Source organism: Heterodontus francisci, chromosome 15 (genome assembly GCF_036365525.1).
Source record: "Heterodontus francisci isolate sHetFra1 chromosome 15, sHetFra1.hap1, whole genome shotgun sequence".
Classification (NCBI taxonomy): Eukaryota; Metazoa; Chordata; class Chondrichthyes; order Heterodontiformes; family Heterodontidae; genus Heterodontus; species Heterodontus francisci.
The window spans coordinates 38494321-38511753 of record NC_090385.1 but is presented as its reverse complement, the minus strand read 5'-3'; the positions used below and the strand labels follow the sequence as shown (position 1 = coordinate 38511753).

General features: G+C 40.4%; 1 protein-coding gene across 2 annotated transcripts in view; it reads left to right on the top strand.

The window, feature by feature from the left end:
• smarca1 (SWI/SNF related, matrix associated, actin dependent regulator of chromatin, subfamily a, member 1) overlaps positions 1-15524 on the top strand; it is a 105648-nt gene extending 90124 nt beyond the window's left edge. For both annotated transcript variants that reach the window (XM_068047393.1, XM_068047392.1), the window contains exons 18-25: positions 497-607; positions 2953-3066; positions 4405-4527; positions 6850-6982; positions 7450-7568; positions 8010-8222; positions 10360-10470; positions 14922-15524. In XM_068047393.1, coding sequence (XP_067903494.1) covers positions 497-607; positions 2953-3066; positions 4405-4527; positions 6850-6982; positions 7450-7568; positions 8010-8222; positions 10360-10470; positions 14922-14993 — 996 coding nt within the window. In that variant the 3' untranslated portion in view covers positions 14994-15524. The remainder of the gene's footprint in view (positions 1-496; positions 608-2952; positions 3067-4404; positions 4528-6849; positions 6983-7449; positions 7569-8009; positions 8223-10359; positions 10471-14921) is intronic.
• Positions 15525-17433: the final 1909 nt, after the last annotated feature.

The window sequence follows — 17433 nt, the reverse complement described above, 5'->3', positions numbered from 1 at the left end:
AGGCCTAGAGGAGAGAGAATTCTCCTCCAGGCTCCAGAAAGCATCCATTGCCAGCTCGTTCTCGCACCTTCCCCACACATTCTCAGCCTTGTGTGATTGACATTCCCCCAACAGGCCCGACCTGCCGGCTGGCTCGGCAAAGAAACAAGACTGTTTATGGCTCTTCAAAACCAGCGGGCTGCAGTGGAGAGCCTATTTGGTGCCCACAGCTTGTTGGTTAAGTTCAAATGAGACCCGAAGCTGAAAATGGTTCAGGCATCTGCCAGTGGTTTTGGGCACTGTGGGTGCACCACCAACTTGATGCCTGTTTTGGGTTGAAGTTAGAAGCTTCTACCATCATCTTGGGCACATGATAAAAGAAACAGCACTGTTGGACTTTAGATCTGTAACATGTTACATTATGCATATATAATATAGCAAATATAATTTAATGATTTTGGTGCCAATTTTAAATTCACAGTATTAACAAAAACATTCTTTTTTTTTGTATAAACAGATTGGTTTGACAGAGTGGATTGAACCTCCCAAACGAGAGCGAAAAGCCAATTATGCAGTGGATGCATATTTCCGAGAGGCTTTACGTGTCAGTGAGCCAAGAGCCCCAAAGGTAAAATAGTGAATAAAACTGTGTTTACAAAGTCTTCCTCAGGGGAAACATTACTAATTTGAATTCAAAATTACTTCAGCCTGATGATGTTTAAGATGATGTTTTAAACTATTGACGGTCCAAAAGCACAAGAACAAAATAAGAAAACATGTTATAATGTGATAGCATAGTTCCTGTGTACCTTAGCCACCTTCATATCCTTAGAGTATGCTCATCTGTAGCAAGTTGTTTTTGATAGGGAAAGTTTTCCTCTGTGCACCTACTGTAACAAAAGTGTAAACCTGTTTCATAAAGAATGGGGTTTGTGATTTTGTTACTTCTAGCGCACAGGGAAAACTTTCCTCCGCTGTTCTATCTGATTATTTGAATTATCTCTCAGAACATTGAAAGCAATGTTTTTCTTGACAGAAATTGTACGGGCTTACTGTTTTATATCAGATTGTGGCTGGTATTGGGATAAAATACTATTCATAAAATGATCTTTCAGTTACTACTCTTTGTACTTCTCTCTCAAAACCTCCTCATACTATCTTTCCCTTCTTTCAAAGGCCTGCTTGCATTTTTGTCTTTGATTGTGGCATCGGTCCCCATGGCTCGCCCAACTCTTATTTCTTCCTTTGTGGTCTTTTATCTCCCTTGTAAAGCATTCCTCAATGTTCTATATTATGAGCACTGTCTAAATGTAAGCTTTTATTTGATGAAGTGTTTAAAAAAGCTGCACTGTTGTCTGAACAGAGGGAACATTACAGGAGATCTTTGGATTGAAACAGTGAAACCAAATTAAAGTACAAGAGTTCAGACCTGATATTCCCCTGCCTCATAGCATGAAATTGCCCTATGACTGTTGTAATTTTTATTTGACCATTTTCAGGGTACTGTATTCTCCATAACTACTGTCCTGCATTGCCAGGATTTTCATTCGATTTGAACTGTCCATTGATTGCTGTAGAAAGGCAAATCGGGCATAACAGGTGGCCAATTTACACCATTAAGAGAAGTTTAGAATTAACCCTTCATATCACTTTTCATCATCACTAAATCTAACCCCATTTCCTGCTCAGTGTTCAATTTAACTTTCTGTGCCCCTTTCTATATGAAGGACCTTGGATGTTTCACTTCAATAAGGTGTTTAGATTTAGAGATACAGCACTGAAACAGGCCCTTCGGCCCACCGAGTCTGTGCCGACCATCAACCACCCATTTATACTAATCCTACACTAATCCCATATTCCTATCACATCCCCACCTGTCCCTATATATTTCCCTACCACCTACCTATACTAGGGGCAATTTATAATGGCCAATTAACCTATCAACCTGCAAGTCTTTGGCTTGTGGGAGGAAACCGGAGCACCCGGAGGAAACCCACGCAGACACAGGGAGAACTTGCAAACTCCACACAGGCAGTACCCAGAATCGAACCCGGGTCCCTGGAGCTGTGAGGCTGCGGTGCTAACCACTGCGCCACTGTGCCGCCCAATGCTATGTAGGTTTTTTTTGCTGCTGTTGTACCATGATTTTCTGTGAGATCTTGACTTCTATCAAAATATTGGTCGGCACGAAAAGCAGGATCCATCATCATGGAGTTGTTCTTTTCCTTTCTCCAGGAGATCTCTGCCTAATTGAAATCGCATGGGGTTCAACCTGCTCTGCTTTGGGAATTTTCTCAGTGTATGTAACAGTCCCCATGCTACTTTATGGTGTTTCACTGCCTACATCCCAGATATTCCACTTCAGAATTGAAGGCCTGCTTCCTGTGGTTCTCCTAAACTACTTCATCTTGCAGACTGTCTTATCTTCAGAAGCCTCCTAAAAACCTGTTTCTTCAACTGTGCCTTTGATTCCCCCTCCCCTAAATTCTTACACTTTACTTTTTATATCCATCTCTCTCCTCTGTAAAAAGATGTTCTTTTCTCTGAGCAATATTATATAAATGTAATTTGTTACCCAGCCTTTAGTGGACAGGCACAAATCAATCTTGGCAGAGGTCTGGATTAACACATGCCCACCTCTCCACTGGAGTTTGGAGAGTGCTTCCAGGAAAAAAATGCTTGTGATTACATTAAAAATGAATGTAGCTATTCTGATACAGTAAAAAGAGCTTAATGATTGAAATTGTGATCTCATTTGGTTGGTTGCTACCCTGTAATTTAAAAATGTAAGGATTACTTTTCCAAATGATTTTTCTTTTCTTAGAGGCAAATTATAACGAGTGAAAAAAATGATTAAAAAACAAAAATAAAAGCACTGCTCTTCCAAAAAGTCAAAAGAGAGGTCTTTAAATAAAGCAGTTGTTCGTAAATGCTAGAAGCTTCTGTTCTGATTGTAATCCTTGTGTATTATAGGCGCCTCGACCTCCGAAACAGCCAAGTATTCAAGATTTCCAGTTTTTTCCACCACGTCTATTTGAACTACTGGAGAAAGAAATCCTTTCCTATAGAAAAAGTATAGGCTACAAGGTATTGCAGTGTAATTGTCTGTCAATAGAGGTTCATGGCCCAAACGCCCACGTAAGTGAGTGACTGTTGTGTGATTTGCTGGCATTATGAAATCTTTTACAGTGCAACTGGAAGAGCTGTGTTGCACTGAGGTACACTCAAACTTAGCAGCATCACACACAGTAAATCTTTTCCCAATGAAACTCTTTTACACTTGTGTGGGTATTGGGGAAGTGATGATAACCCATCAATCTTGGAGAAGCAGACGGGCATGGCTTCCCAGATATTATCAAAAATTTGATTGCCTCTTTCATTTTAATGTTAGTCTGCATTTTCATGAGGTGAACACAGAATTGGGTACGCTTGTTATGCTCTGCATAACTAATAGCTTGCTGATGCTCACCATTGCATGAATAATGGCACTTGGATGGAGTGTTCTATGGCAATCAAGACTTATTCAGCTTGGGGTCAGTTACTTTGGGCAAAAAGAAGAATTGAGGTTCACCTAGAGCGAGGCAGATTCCTTACAAATATGATCCCAGCTGATGTTCTGGTCTTTGCATGTTATAAATATTGGTGATGAAAGCCTAAACTATGGTTGGTATTTTTGTTGCAAAAAGAACTCTACTCAACCTGACCAATTATAAACTAGCAACCAATGTATTTAAATGTAACTTATTGTGTTTTGAAGGCAATTCTTACACGCCCCTTTAAAGCAAAGGGAATGACCAGTATCAGTGTCTGGATCATTAGTAAAACGTGACCTTGTTGGTGCAACTATTTTCTAAAATATGAATTTTTTTTATTCGTTTGTGGGATGTGGGCATCGCTGGCTAGGCCAGCATTTATCTTCCCTAATTACAGTTGCCTTTGCTAGGCCATTTCGGAGGGCATTTTAAGAGTCAACCACATTGCTGTGGATTTTTACACCAATTAACAATGGTTTCATGGTCACCATTAGATTAGCTTTTTAATTCCCAGATTAATTGAATTCAGATTTCACCATCTGCCATGGTGGGATTCAAACCTGTGTCCCCAGAGCAGTAGCTTGGGTCTCTGGGTTACTAGTCCAGTGACATTACTAGCTAGAAAATGACACTGGGGCCAACAAGCCTCTTTTTCATACATCAACATCACTTCTGCATTGTAACACTCAAATAGTTCTTCTAGGAAGTGCATCTGGTTTGCTGAACTAATTTTCGGAAATAACCTGGCTCATGACGGGGGTGCGAACCATTCCTATAGGTAGTTAAGTCAATTACATCTTCTCCCTGCATTTCTCTGGATACTACTATAAGTGTACAACAGTGTGGTGTAATGTGTGTAAGTGTCTGAAAGTACATTTGTGAATGGTTGTAGGTCCCCAGGAATCCTGATTTGCACAATGCAGCACAGGTACAAAAGGAAGAGCAGCGGAAGATTGATGATGCACTGCCTCTGAATCAGAAGGAAGTTGAAGAAAAAGAGAAGCTTCTTACACAGGTGTACATCCAAATCTACTCTAGTTTAAAAAATGATAATGCTGAGTTCTACATTTTTTTTAGCTTTCAGTGTTGCCACTAGAATTTCTTGATGTATGGATGTGTGGAATTGTTTTATGTAACACTTGCAAAAAATGTCCCAAAAGTTGAGGGTCCTGGGATTCAGGTCTGTTGTGGAATTGTGTCTGTCACTCATCCATCAAAATTGAAGATGTGATTTACATTTGCACCACAGCAGCAAATCACACCCAACCTAGTAAACTACCTACCAATGTACAAGCAGCACCGGGAAACTTGTCAGCAAACAGCTACAAATAAAACAACTATAAAGGGAACCAACTAAATCACACAAAAATGCTTCATGAAAATCACTTTTGCTATCATTTTTCCTTAGCTTGTTAATCTTACACAATTAACAAATACACTAATAACGGAACAAATGTAAAAATTTAGATTTAGATTTTAGATTTAGAGATACAGCACTGAAACAGGCCCTTCGGCCCACCGAGTCTGTGCCGACCATTAACCACCCATTTATACTAATCCTACACTAATCCCATATTCCTACCACATCCTCACCTGTCCCTATATTCCCCTACCACCTACCTATACTAGGGGCAATTTATAATGGCCAATTTACCTATCAACCTGCAAGTCTTTTGGCTGTGGGAGGAAACCGGAGCACCCGGAGGAAACCCACGCAGACACAGGGAGAACTTGCAAACTCCACGCAGGCAGTACCCAGAATTGAACCCGGGTCGCTGGAGCTGTGAGGCTGCGGTGCTAACCACTGCACCACTGTGCTGCCTGAAATTTTTTAGTTTACCCATAAAATTGCCCAACACCTGTTGGAAATCTATGCAGTAAGGTTTGACCTGAAGGCCTGTCGGAGTTTGAGTTTAGCCATGAGCTGAATGTCTGCTCCATTTACAGTCACAGCAGCCTTTTGGCTGCTTCTTGTGGCTACTTTGTGTGCAGTGTCATGGGAGTTTGCTATTCTTTTAAAAACAATTGTCCATCCTAACCATCTGGGGTCCTGTGCACTGCTTGGGCACTTACCTTGAGTACTTCTTCACCTAGCTACCTGCCCTGAGTTCCCCTTTACATTCATCTGATGAATGGGATCCTCAATTTGCCTTTAAAATAGTGATCTACTATCACATACCACAATATTATTACTAATTTAATAGGATTGGACTACATTCTCTTCAGTTATTTTGGATTTTAAAAATGTTTTTAGAAAGTAAATATATTTGTCATATGGGGCAATTAGAATGATTAAGCCTCATTAATATTTAACTGCAGCTGTTGGAAACCATGGGCTGGGGTTTATACTTCGCTGCTGATGGGCAGCACTTTGCGGAGCTGCCGCGATATTAAATGCAGTGGCTCATTTAAATAGCTGGGGTGGACCGCTTCCTCCCAATCATGTGGACGGGGGCGGGCTGTCTGTTCCCGGCAATGGCGTCAGCTGCCTTTGCACAGGTGTGATGCTATTTTTTAAGGGGCTTTGAGCCCTAACTTTCAATTTAAATATTGAAAAGAAAGCTTAATTTAAAAAAATTAGATGTATTTGTTCTGCCCCTCTCCCAACCCCCATTAACAATTAATTTAATTTCTTGCCCTCTTTCCCCCCACCCCCAAACACGTGCCTTCTCCAACTGACCTTCCCCCCCCCCCTCCCCCCAAAGTAAATAAACTTTAAACTTTAACCCTTCCCACCACCCCCTACACCAGTGAGATTACTTTGACCCCGTTCTCCCCCGCCCCCCCGGCGCTGAGAAACTTACCTCCTCCCCCCCCTCCGTGCCAGTGTTCCGCCTCGGTTCCCCGGACAGGGATCCGAAGGCGTGGGAGTGCCGGCCAGCGACATGAAGATCACACCGGGCCGGACAGCAGGAGCACAACGCTGATTAATTAATTAATTTTAATTAATTTACATATTGAAATGGGGCTCCCGTCGCTGAGCGGCAGGGGGCTGCCACGAGGTCTTGGCGCCACCGGCAATATTGGGCCGGGCCTTCCTGCCGTTGGAGTACATGGCAGCTCTCTCCCAGAGGCATGTTTCAGCAACCCCCCCCATCCCGCCACGACCCCCGACGTCGGCGGGAGGGGGGGGGGGTGGCTGTAGAATTAAGCCCTATAAGCCTCCATATTCATTATCCTTCAGTCAAAATAAATTCTGAATTTTCCTATCTATAAGTCTAGCTATAATCAACTGCTAAATTTAACAATTACTTGGTTACATTTAATAATGAATTTACATTCTGCATTGAAGAGTCGATAGCATTACTCAAATTGCCATTGACAAATTGTTTACTAGGGCTTCACAACTTGGAACAAACGTGACTTCAACCAGTTTATCAAAGCCAATGAGAAATATGGTCGAGATGATATTGATAATATTGCCCGAGAAGTTGAAGGGAAGACACCTGAAGAGGTCATTGAGTACTCGGGTAAACCTGTTTCCAGTTCTTTACCAAATGAATATACTTTTTAGCTTTAGTCATAGAACATTAATCATAAATCAAAGTTTGATCAAAAAAGAATCTTATTAACAGAAGTATTTTGCAGTTTTGCATTTTTCCCTCAGAAATCTGAAGTTTTCCTCCAGTTTAAATTGAATATTTTTTTACAAAAATTCTTTAACAGTGGAATCTCACTTACCCAGCATTATGAGGGCCTCCCCTCCAATGAGTAATACAAAGCAGAAGATAATTACGAATCACCAAATCGTCTGATAACATATGTTTTAGGCAAATGCCATAAGCTGACAGCTCCCTTTTCAGTTGAAATTCTGGGCGATAACCATGAAAGTTGAAATGGGAGCAAGGATAATTGAGGATTTGCTGTCTTATCAAGTATTCTTAAGTACTCCAGATTGTTTCAGTGCCATGATTTAAAATTGAATTATTTATTTCAGCTGTTTTCTGGGAGCGCTGCAATGAATTGCAGGACATTGAGAAGATCATGGCCCAGATTGAGCGTGGGGAGTCAAGAATTCAACGACGGATTAGCATAAAAAAAGCTTTAGATGCAAAGGTGAATTGTTATACATTTGACTGTATGAAATGCAGAACTGTTCAATAATTCACACTTGTTCGCATTTATCTCTTCATTATAAGGTTGTGGGATTGATGTCATAGTTTGTGTTCATAAGCTAGGTTGACAGTACTGAAGAAGTGCTGAATAATTAGATGAGAAGTTAAACCTGTTATGGAGGACACTCATTTGAAGACCATAGTGTTCTCGGTATCCTGACCTTATTAATTCTGCTATAAACCATTGTTGAAGCAGATAATTTAATATTCTATCTTCCATTTGGCATCAGTTTCTAAAAGTTAAACATTTTTAAAGGAGATGTTGGGTTATTCACTTCATATGTACCATCTTATCCTGAAAGAAGGCGGACTTTGTAATGTGACACTTGTTTGTATCTTGGTGTGCTGCCCTAACTTGAATCCATCTCTGGCTCCTTTTCAGATGGCGAGGTATAAAGCTCCTTTCCATCAGCTACGTATTCAGTATGGAACTAACAAAGGGAAGAATTATACAGAGGAGGAAGACCGCTTCCTGATCTGTATGCTGCACAAGATGGGCTTTGATAAGGAAAATGTGTACGAGGAGCTGCGACAGTGTGTGCGCAATGCACCACAGTTTAGGTTCGACTGGTTTATCAAGTCCAGGACAGCGATGGTATGAAACTGTTAAGTCATTATGAAAATGTTCACAAGATTTTTAAATTGTTGAAACTTGGTTTGAAAATCCACATAAACCTCCTCAATGGACAAGATGTGAACTTAGTTAAATATGGGGGTGCAGTGAGTTCGGTATAAAACTAGTTCAGCATCGATTGTTAGTAAATTGGCAATCTTGCTCTAATGGACCACAGGATAGCTGGTATGGAAAATGATCAAGTATAACATTAGCACATTAGGGGGAGCACTGTTCTGAGGTTGGGACTGCTTCATATTGGGGTTGGGTAGAGAGAGCTTTACTCTGTACCCGATCCTCCATTTTTCTTAACACATCTGAGAAGCTTCTTGGGTTTTTTTTGAGTTAAAGGTGCTATATAAAATGCAAGTTATTGTTGCTGCTACTTGTTACTGCTGCTAAGTATCCTGAGAATATTTGATACTGCCAGTGGGTCTGCAGATTAGGAAATGCCCTGTTAACAAGCACTAACGTCCTTCACAAAAGTCCTATAAAGATCACAGTATGTTAGTTCAACTCGACACCAGGGTGGTAGTTTTTTGGGGGAGAATTATAAATTGTATATTCAGAATAATCAAATATGGTAGTTACATTCATATTGAAGATCTACATGGTGCTGAGGGAAAAAGCCCCCGTTAGTGTCTTCCTGGCTGTTAAATTGGTAGAGGTTTAGTCACAACTCAGCAACAATTACTTGCATTTATACAGTGCCTTTAGTATAGAACAAGCATCCAGGGTGTTTCTCTAAGAACAGTGGCTTTGATTTGCTTCATGTAATTTTAGACATGGCTGTAATCTTCAGAGAAATCTGATTGCATGTGATTTATTTTAATAAATTTGTTTTGAAACTCAGTATGTTACAAATTCATTCTAAATTTATTTAATGCTTCAAGTGGCCATGGCGGATAGGTGTAACACTATTTGCTTTTTACATAAGGATAGCTTTCATTTGGCTATTCCAGTTTTTGAGCAAAGCAAGGGAATCTGTTCAAATAAGCTTCTGTTAAACACTTTAAAGCTGATAGATAGGACAATAAAACTGGACATTCATCTTGCAGCTGCTTATGGGATTTTGAAGTAAATTGACTGCCATATTTATTAGTCTCTATTCTACAAAGTAGTTAGAAACATAGAAAATTTACGGCATAGAAGGAGGTCATCATTTCTGTGCCAGCCGAAAAAGAGCTATCTAGCCTAATCCCACTTTCCAGGTCTTGATCCGTAGCTATGTAGTTTATGGCATTTCAAGTGTAAATCCAAGTACTTCTTAAATGCGGTAAGGGTTTCTGCATCTACCACCCTTTTAAGCAGTGAGTTCCAGACCACCACCACTCTCTGGGTGAAAATATTTCTCCTCAACTCCCCTCTAGTCCTAGTTCATCGTATGTTAAATGCTTTGAGACTTTACTGAGGGACTATACAAATGCAAGTTTTTCTTCAACAGTGTGATGTTTCGATTTGCTGTTTGGAGACTCGGCAAGTAGCTGACTGTAGCCAGTGGTGCCTTACTTGTCAAGGCAGGTATTGGGACAGCAGTGTAACAGAAACTTCAGAAAGAGGAAGTGCTTTGCTGAATAATCTGTCCCATGCTTTTGGCCAAACTCCTGCTAAACGGAGCACAGGAACTGCACTAGGTGCTTTTAGTAATAGAACCACCTCTTGGATTTGACATTTTATCAGAACACAAGAAATAGAAGTAGGCCATTTGGTCCTTCAAGCCTGTTCCACCATTCAGTACGATCATGGCTAATCTTCTACCTCAATTCCACCTTCCCACACGATTCTCCATATCCCTTAATTTCCTTCGTATCCAAAAATTTATCGATCTCTGTCTTGATCTATTCAATAACTGAGCATCCACAGCCCTATGCGGTAGAGAATTCCAAAGATCCACAACCTTTTCAGTGGAGAAATTTCTCCTCATCTCAGCCCAAAATGGCCAACCCCTTATTCTGAGACTGTGACCCTGAGTTCTAAATTCCCCAGCCAGGGGAAACATCCACCCAACATCCAACCTATCAAACCCCTTAAGAATTTTATGTTTCAGTGAGATCATCTGTCTAGTGTTTTGATATTAGTGAATGCAACTTTTGTTTCTTTCCATCCTTTTTTATATCAGGAGCTCCAGAGACGCTGCAATACATTGATCTCACTGATAGAGAAAGAAAACTCAGAACTTGAAGAAAAAGAACGTGCTGAGAAGAAACGACGTGGCCCTAAAGCTGGAACGGTATTTAAAATTCTCTGTGGGAAAGAAACTGGATAGGGAGGTGTGGGTAGTCTTGACAAGGAGCTCTAATTCTAACCAACAGTACCGTTCATGTGGGGAAACAATAAATTGAAGGAGCACTTTACTTGCTAAAGAACCTATCCTATCTGAGTGGTCGGACACCTCTGCAACCTGGTTGTTTAATCAGCCTACACTGTTGACGAAATGTCTCTTTCTTCTGGCATTATAAGCCCTGCATGAAGTTAGTTTGGGTAATCTCAACAAGCTTCTAGTTACCACAATATTATTCCTAACCATCGTTGCAATCTCAATCAGAGAGATCACAAGACGGCTGGTGTTGGAAATGAAAGTTAATCCTACTATTACAGTAAGGGGTGCTTTTCTGACATTGGAGTTTCAGCACATTAAAGTGTTCGACTAATGGAATTTTACAGCACACAAAGATAGCACAAAGCCATCACCCCTTTGCCAGTTCCCTGAAAGAGCTATCCACTTATTCCCATTCCTCTGCTTTTTTATTTTTAGATCCAGCACTGAAACAGGTCCTTCGGCCCACTGAGTTTGTGCCGACCAACAACCACCCATTTCTACCAATCCTACATTAATCCCATATTCCCTACCACATCCCCACCATTCTCCTACCACCTACCTACACTAGGGGCAATTTACAATGGCCAATTTACCTATCAACCTGCAAATCTTTGGCTGTGGGAGGAAACCGGAGGACCCGGTATAAACCCACGCGATCACAGGGAGAACTTGCAAACTCCGCACAGGCAGTACCCAGAACTGAACCCGGGTCGCTGGAACTGTGAGGCTGCAGTGCTAACCACTGCGCCACTGTGCTGCCCCTGTGCTTGTTGATGATCAATTTTTCTTTTTCGATTTTCTGCTTCCTACTTAAAAACTATTATTGATTCTGCTTCCACACTTTCTGGTGGAGCATCCCCAAGCCTAAAAATGCTCTGAATAAAAAATTGGTTCTTTTGGTGATAATAAATATATACCCACTGGTTATCAACACACTAACCAATAGAACTACTTTTTACTAATTTACCTAATCAAAGCACCTCATAATTTTGAACACATTTATCTGATCTCCTCATAACCTTCTCTGTTTTAGTGCAGAGTCCCAGTTTCTGTAACTAAAGCCTGTCATCAATAGCATCATCTTAATTAATCTCTTGTACACCTTTACCATGGCCTTAGCATCTTTCCTTTGGCAGGCATCTTTAGTTCCATCGCCTGTGGAACTCGTTGGAGGATGCAAGGCACGCGTTCCGACCAAAAATGGCAATCAGGGCTCTATTTACATCATAGGATCCCAATCTCCATATTAAAAAGGGACCTATTGCTTGAAACAGGCAGGCATGCTGGACATCCAGTGGTAGGCCCCTTTCAAATGGCTGCAATGATCACAATGTAGGCAAATGTGAGATCATCCACTTTGGGTCAAAATAAGGATAGAACAAGGCACTTTCTAAACAGTGAAAAGCTTGAAATAGTGGAGGTCCAAAGAGATTTAGGGGTTCAGGTACAAATATCATTAACATTTCATTAATAGGTACAGAAAATAATCAAAAAGGCGAATGGAATGCTGGCCTTTATATCTGGAGGAATAGACTACAAGGGGGTAGAAGTCATGTTTAAGATATACAAATCCCTGGGCAGACCACACCTGGAATACTGCGAGCAATTCTGGGCACCAAACCTTAGGGAGGATATGTTTTCTTTGCAGAAAGTGCAGCATACATTTACTAGAATGATATCTGGACACTAAGGGCTAAAATACGAGGAGAAATTACACAAACTAGGCTTGTAGTCCCTGGAATTTAGGTTAAAGGGTGATTTGATCAAAGTTTTCAAGATATTCCGGCAAAAAGATAGGGTAGAATGGGAGAAACTATTTCCGCTAGTTGTGGAATCAGACTAGTGGGTATAGTCTAAAAATTAAAGCCGTACCTTTCAGGAGGGAAATTAAGAAACACTTCTTCACGCAAAGGATGGTAGAGGTTTGAAACTCTCCACCACAAATGGCAATTGATGCTAGATGAGTTGTTAATTTTAAATCTGAGGTTGATCGATTTTTGTTAGCTTAATGTATTAAGTGTTATGGGGCAATGGCGGGTATATGGTGATAGGTCACAGTTTCGCCATGATCTCATTGAATGTCAGAACAGGCTTGAGGGGCGAAATGGCCTACTCCCATTCCTGTGTTCCTGATTACCGACCCTATTATGAAGCTATTTTCACCTTGTTAATAGTAGGCGAAGGCAGTGAAAATTGACCCCATTGAGTGCCCTAAATGGAAAGTATTCCATTCTCTAGTACCAACATTCTTCATTTCAATGAGCACAAAATTCACATTAAAAAAATGTTTTAAAAGCAATTCCCTGGTTCCAATGTTGGTGGTAATGAGGATGGAACAACAATGGAGTGAAATTTCTCCTGTTGGTAATTTTAGCAAAAAACATTAGCTGGAATCCGAAACCAGATTTTCCACTTTGTTCTCGCACTGACTTTATTGGTAAAAAGCAGGACTTCACCCTTAACATGAATAAGCAAGAATAAATGTGGAAGCTCAGTCATTGAGTATATTCAAGACAGAGATTGATAGATTTGTAGATGTGAAAGATATCACAGGATATGGGGATTGTGCGGGAAAATGGTGTTGGGGTAGAAGATCAACCATGATCCAGTTGAATGATGGAACAGGCTTGAGGGGCCAAATGGCCTACTCCTGCTCCTATTTCTTATGTTTCCTATGCTTGTATTTAAAAAGTCAAATTGATTTAAATTATTTGGATAATTGAATAAAATTAAACTTTACTGTGCAACATTTTAATTAAGTTTCCTGGGATAAAAAAGCATCTGAATCTAGAAATAAAAAGACCCTTTGAACCCTTGTAGGATGGAAACATGTCAGGTATCTCAGTGCAGTATTTATTCTGATTATCTGACTCAGTAGTTTGGAAAGCAATTGAGGGGACCCCTCTGTGAAATACACTTCAGAGCAGTACAGCACAAATTCTGCACTCTCCCACTCTTGCGAATATAGATTTCATCTGTTCCTGGCAGTGAATATTTCTGCTTTTCTTTTTTGTGATTAGCCACATTACATTGCTCCTCAAATTTCAATTCAACACACATTGACACAAACTTTCTTTTGCCCCGCAGCAAGCCCAACAACTGTGCACTAATGTGCTGCAGAGTGGTTGGGATCTTCAAACTAAAGTTTAAAAATTACCTTCCCGAAATGCTTCTGTCCCTTTGGACAATTTGCCATTAATTGGCGGCAAGCATGTTTTCCATAATCCCCGCCGGCCCTTTGAAAATTCAAAACTATTCTGGTTGTGTCGGGATCCCGAGACGACCTCCAGGACCATGATTTTGAAATCCTGCCCGCACCAGGTCCCGACCCTGCAGCACTTTCTAGTGCCTTTTATTGATTGCCTCTCTATTGGTGTTAGTTCAGCTTCTCCAACCACCTGGCTCAGTAACACCTCCCAGCCAGCTTGTTAGCATTCACTCTTAAAGAGAAATCAATGAAAAGAGGATTTAAAAATTGATCATTTCTGTTATTATTTTAATTCCCTAAAATGATGGTTAGAGCTTTTAAACTTTTCCCCCCCATTTTCTATGTTCCTCTCCTGAAGCTGCTAATTCTTGCTGGTCTTCTTATCCCCATTTGATACCAGCCGAAGGGCCTGTTTCTGTGCTATATAACTCTATGACTCTATGCCCCTCTAATATTGTGTCCAAATAACCCCTCTTAGTATTTTGAACCCAGCCAGTGAATGCCAATAGATTTTAAACGGAAAGGGCAGCAGAGATGATTGTGCCCGATACTGTCCAAACTATGTGTACTTCCCAGCGGGGTTTCTTGGATAGCAACCGGGCACAGAAATCCTGGACAAGGTGTTTTTTTTCCTCCCCCTTTCCTAGCCAAGATCAGATTCTGCCCCCAAAACTCCTGACCGAGCTGAGATCAGTGCAAAACGTGAATAATACCTGGAACTTGAATGTGCCATTACTCAATATGCTAGCAAGGGAGCTGAACTACTGATTCTAGTACATATATGGAAATGGCACAAACTAAAATGAAGATTATCTTTCAAGCCAAATCTCACTTAAGTTGTCCATTTACTTTGTTGTTACACTGGTGGGAGTTGGAATTCTCTTTCCTATGACAGCCAGGTGCATGAGGATTTTAATGTTCTATCTGTGGAGTTTAACTAATTAAATCATAATTACATTGAAAATTCTAGAGTTAACATAGAGTTGAGACGCTTTTCCAGAACAAAGACCCTCTAACCTACACTTTTTTCTATCTTTTCTCTTTCAGATGCTGATGGTTCTGTACTGCTAGTATTTTCTGCTTTTATTTCAGGTTTTTCATTTTTATTCTTTTTGTTATCTCATCTATAACTTAATTCTTTATTTATTGTTAGGCACAGAAGAGAAGGGCAGAGACAACTCCAGAAACGTCCGGCCGAAAAGATTGGAAAAAAATGAAGAATTGAAGTTTCTTGTTCAAATGAACACAAATGTCTTGGTTAACACTATAGTTTCTTTTTGTTGCCTTTTCTCACTTGTATATTCATTAGAAAGATATTCAGGTGATGCAGTATAATAAAATTTACAGAATTATGAATACATTCACAAGGTACTTGAAAGCTGAGGTTTTCTTTAGTACTGTGTTGTGGATGCTTAGTTATTTTTCTTTCCACCTATTCCATTCCAGTATTTTATGTCTGTCCATCAGTCGTACATACAGTGATCTACTTCTATTTGAATGGTTTACATCTTGCATGTGTTTTAATATGTTGGCTGTTTTTAAAGTAAATCCTGGAGATACTCTTTATGTGAGTGGGAATTGAAGCAGATTTGGGTTTCAAGTACTCAATGAAGTATTCGTCAGGATCTCTGAGCCAGTTTACCAAAACATCCCTTTTTTAATAAAACAACTAGTTTCTTGGATGTTTTCCTTTTTATTTAACAGTTTCACCTGTCAACTAATAAAATATTATTGGAGGAAAAAATAAATAAATCTCAACCCAAATAATGTTTCAGTGTATTTATTTACCTTCTAATGTACAATGCAGTTTAGGAAGATCACAGTTTTGTATTAGAACATGTTTGCGTTTAAGAGTTTTATTTGAATTTAATTGTGTAAAGTTTGCTTAGTCAACAGCTCCATTTTGATCTGGCCAATTGTTGCTGTGCCAGAAAGAATGTACCAGTTGGTTAACGTTCCATGGCAGCATATGTGGCAACTGTAAGGCATCAGAGCTCTCGGGTTCACATAACCTCTTCTGCCCATTGCTGTGCCCAGTGTCATCTCTAAAACTACATGAGCACCAGTTACTGCCCTTACCAGTGCAGCCTACAGTACTTTCAGAAGCATATCCCCTAGCCTTGTGTACATCTGTGTTGATGTTGATGCTAAATGAGAAGTAGTAGTGTTGGCTCCATCCAACATTCCCTGCAAAGGTAAGGGAATGGTAGTGACCAGATCATTTCCCCAAGCACTAACACTGAGTTTCTGTGTCACAACATTATTTTGGCCATGACTGAATATGTATTTATCATTGATGAAAATAATGTTTGAATTGGTTCCCCTTAGAAGCCCAATTATCTGGGCACTATGGTAGTAAGGATTCTATTATAGATTTGTCTGCAGGTGGAACTTCCCCACATATTCAATTGCCTCCAACGATGTAGGCTACCAAAAAAAAGATTTGAGACCAGTGTGCCATTTATCATGAGCATCTATAACAAAGTTCATTCCACATCTTCTTACACAGCAGAGAGAAGGCATTGAAGGGTCTTTCCCCTATACAATCTTTTCCAAATCAATCCAGTTTGATACTGGCTGGGTTTCAGTTCCAGTTTATTGGCCTGAATGTACAGGTCAACAAGCGATTGGATGATTTCATTTCCCACACAAGCTCAGCCTCTGATATTGCCCAAAGCACCAAAGCATTCATCACTGCCAAAAAGCCAGCATCAATTAAGATTGCCAAATCTGACTGGAGGCATTCTTGGAGGTTTGATGACATGATGCTCTGTTCATGTGACATCTGATCACATGATGTCTGCAAATATTTTTGCATTTACCTTTTGCAGGTTGGCTTCCCTACAGTTAAGTATCTTTGCTTATGGCTTTGTACTAACAGCTATTGTGTGAAAGGTTTCGCGAACCAAGAGGGAAATCAGGGCAAGGAAGAGGGCAAACCGAAAGTGGGGGAAGCAATTTGCAGAGTGGAACGCAGAGGTGGGAGGAACTTTGGTTCCACTTGTAACTAACAGTAACTCATTGAAATTGCACTGATCACCAATAGTAAAACTGTTAACACAAATCTCATAACCATCACTAATGCAATAATTCACTGATCATTTATATGCGCCTGGTAGTACTAGGTGCAACACCCCAATATCCTACCTGTAACTAGTAGTAATTCTATAATCTGCTGATAGTCACCCTGAAACTAGAGTCAGAATCCCCCTCGCTGCACCTGGTTCTCCGATCTCTGCCACTTTTAATAGGCTCAATCTTTCTTCCTATCTCCTTGGACTTGGGTTTTATGTGAAAGGAACAACTCTTAAGCTGGGAGCCTCAGTCAGAACTGATCTGTACTTTGACACAGATCAAAACTAGCTGGCACAGACCAACTGGACCATCCATTCAATTTCATTGAGTTATTTACTGGTGGAATCAAAGTTCCTCCCACCTCTGATTACTCCTCTGAATCGCTCCCCTAACTTTGCCTTCTCTTCCCCACCCTCATTTTTCTCCTTTGCCTCCTCACAAGTGGCCTGGTTCATGGAACGTGATGCACAACAGCTGCTGGCAGGAAGCAGTGTGCAAAGATACTCAACTACAGAGGACCCAACAGCTATAAGGCAAACGCAATAACATTTGTGGATGCCATGTGATCTGATACCACGTTAATATGTCAT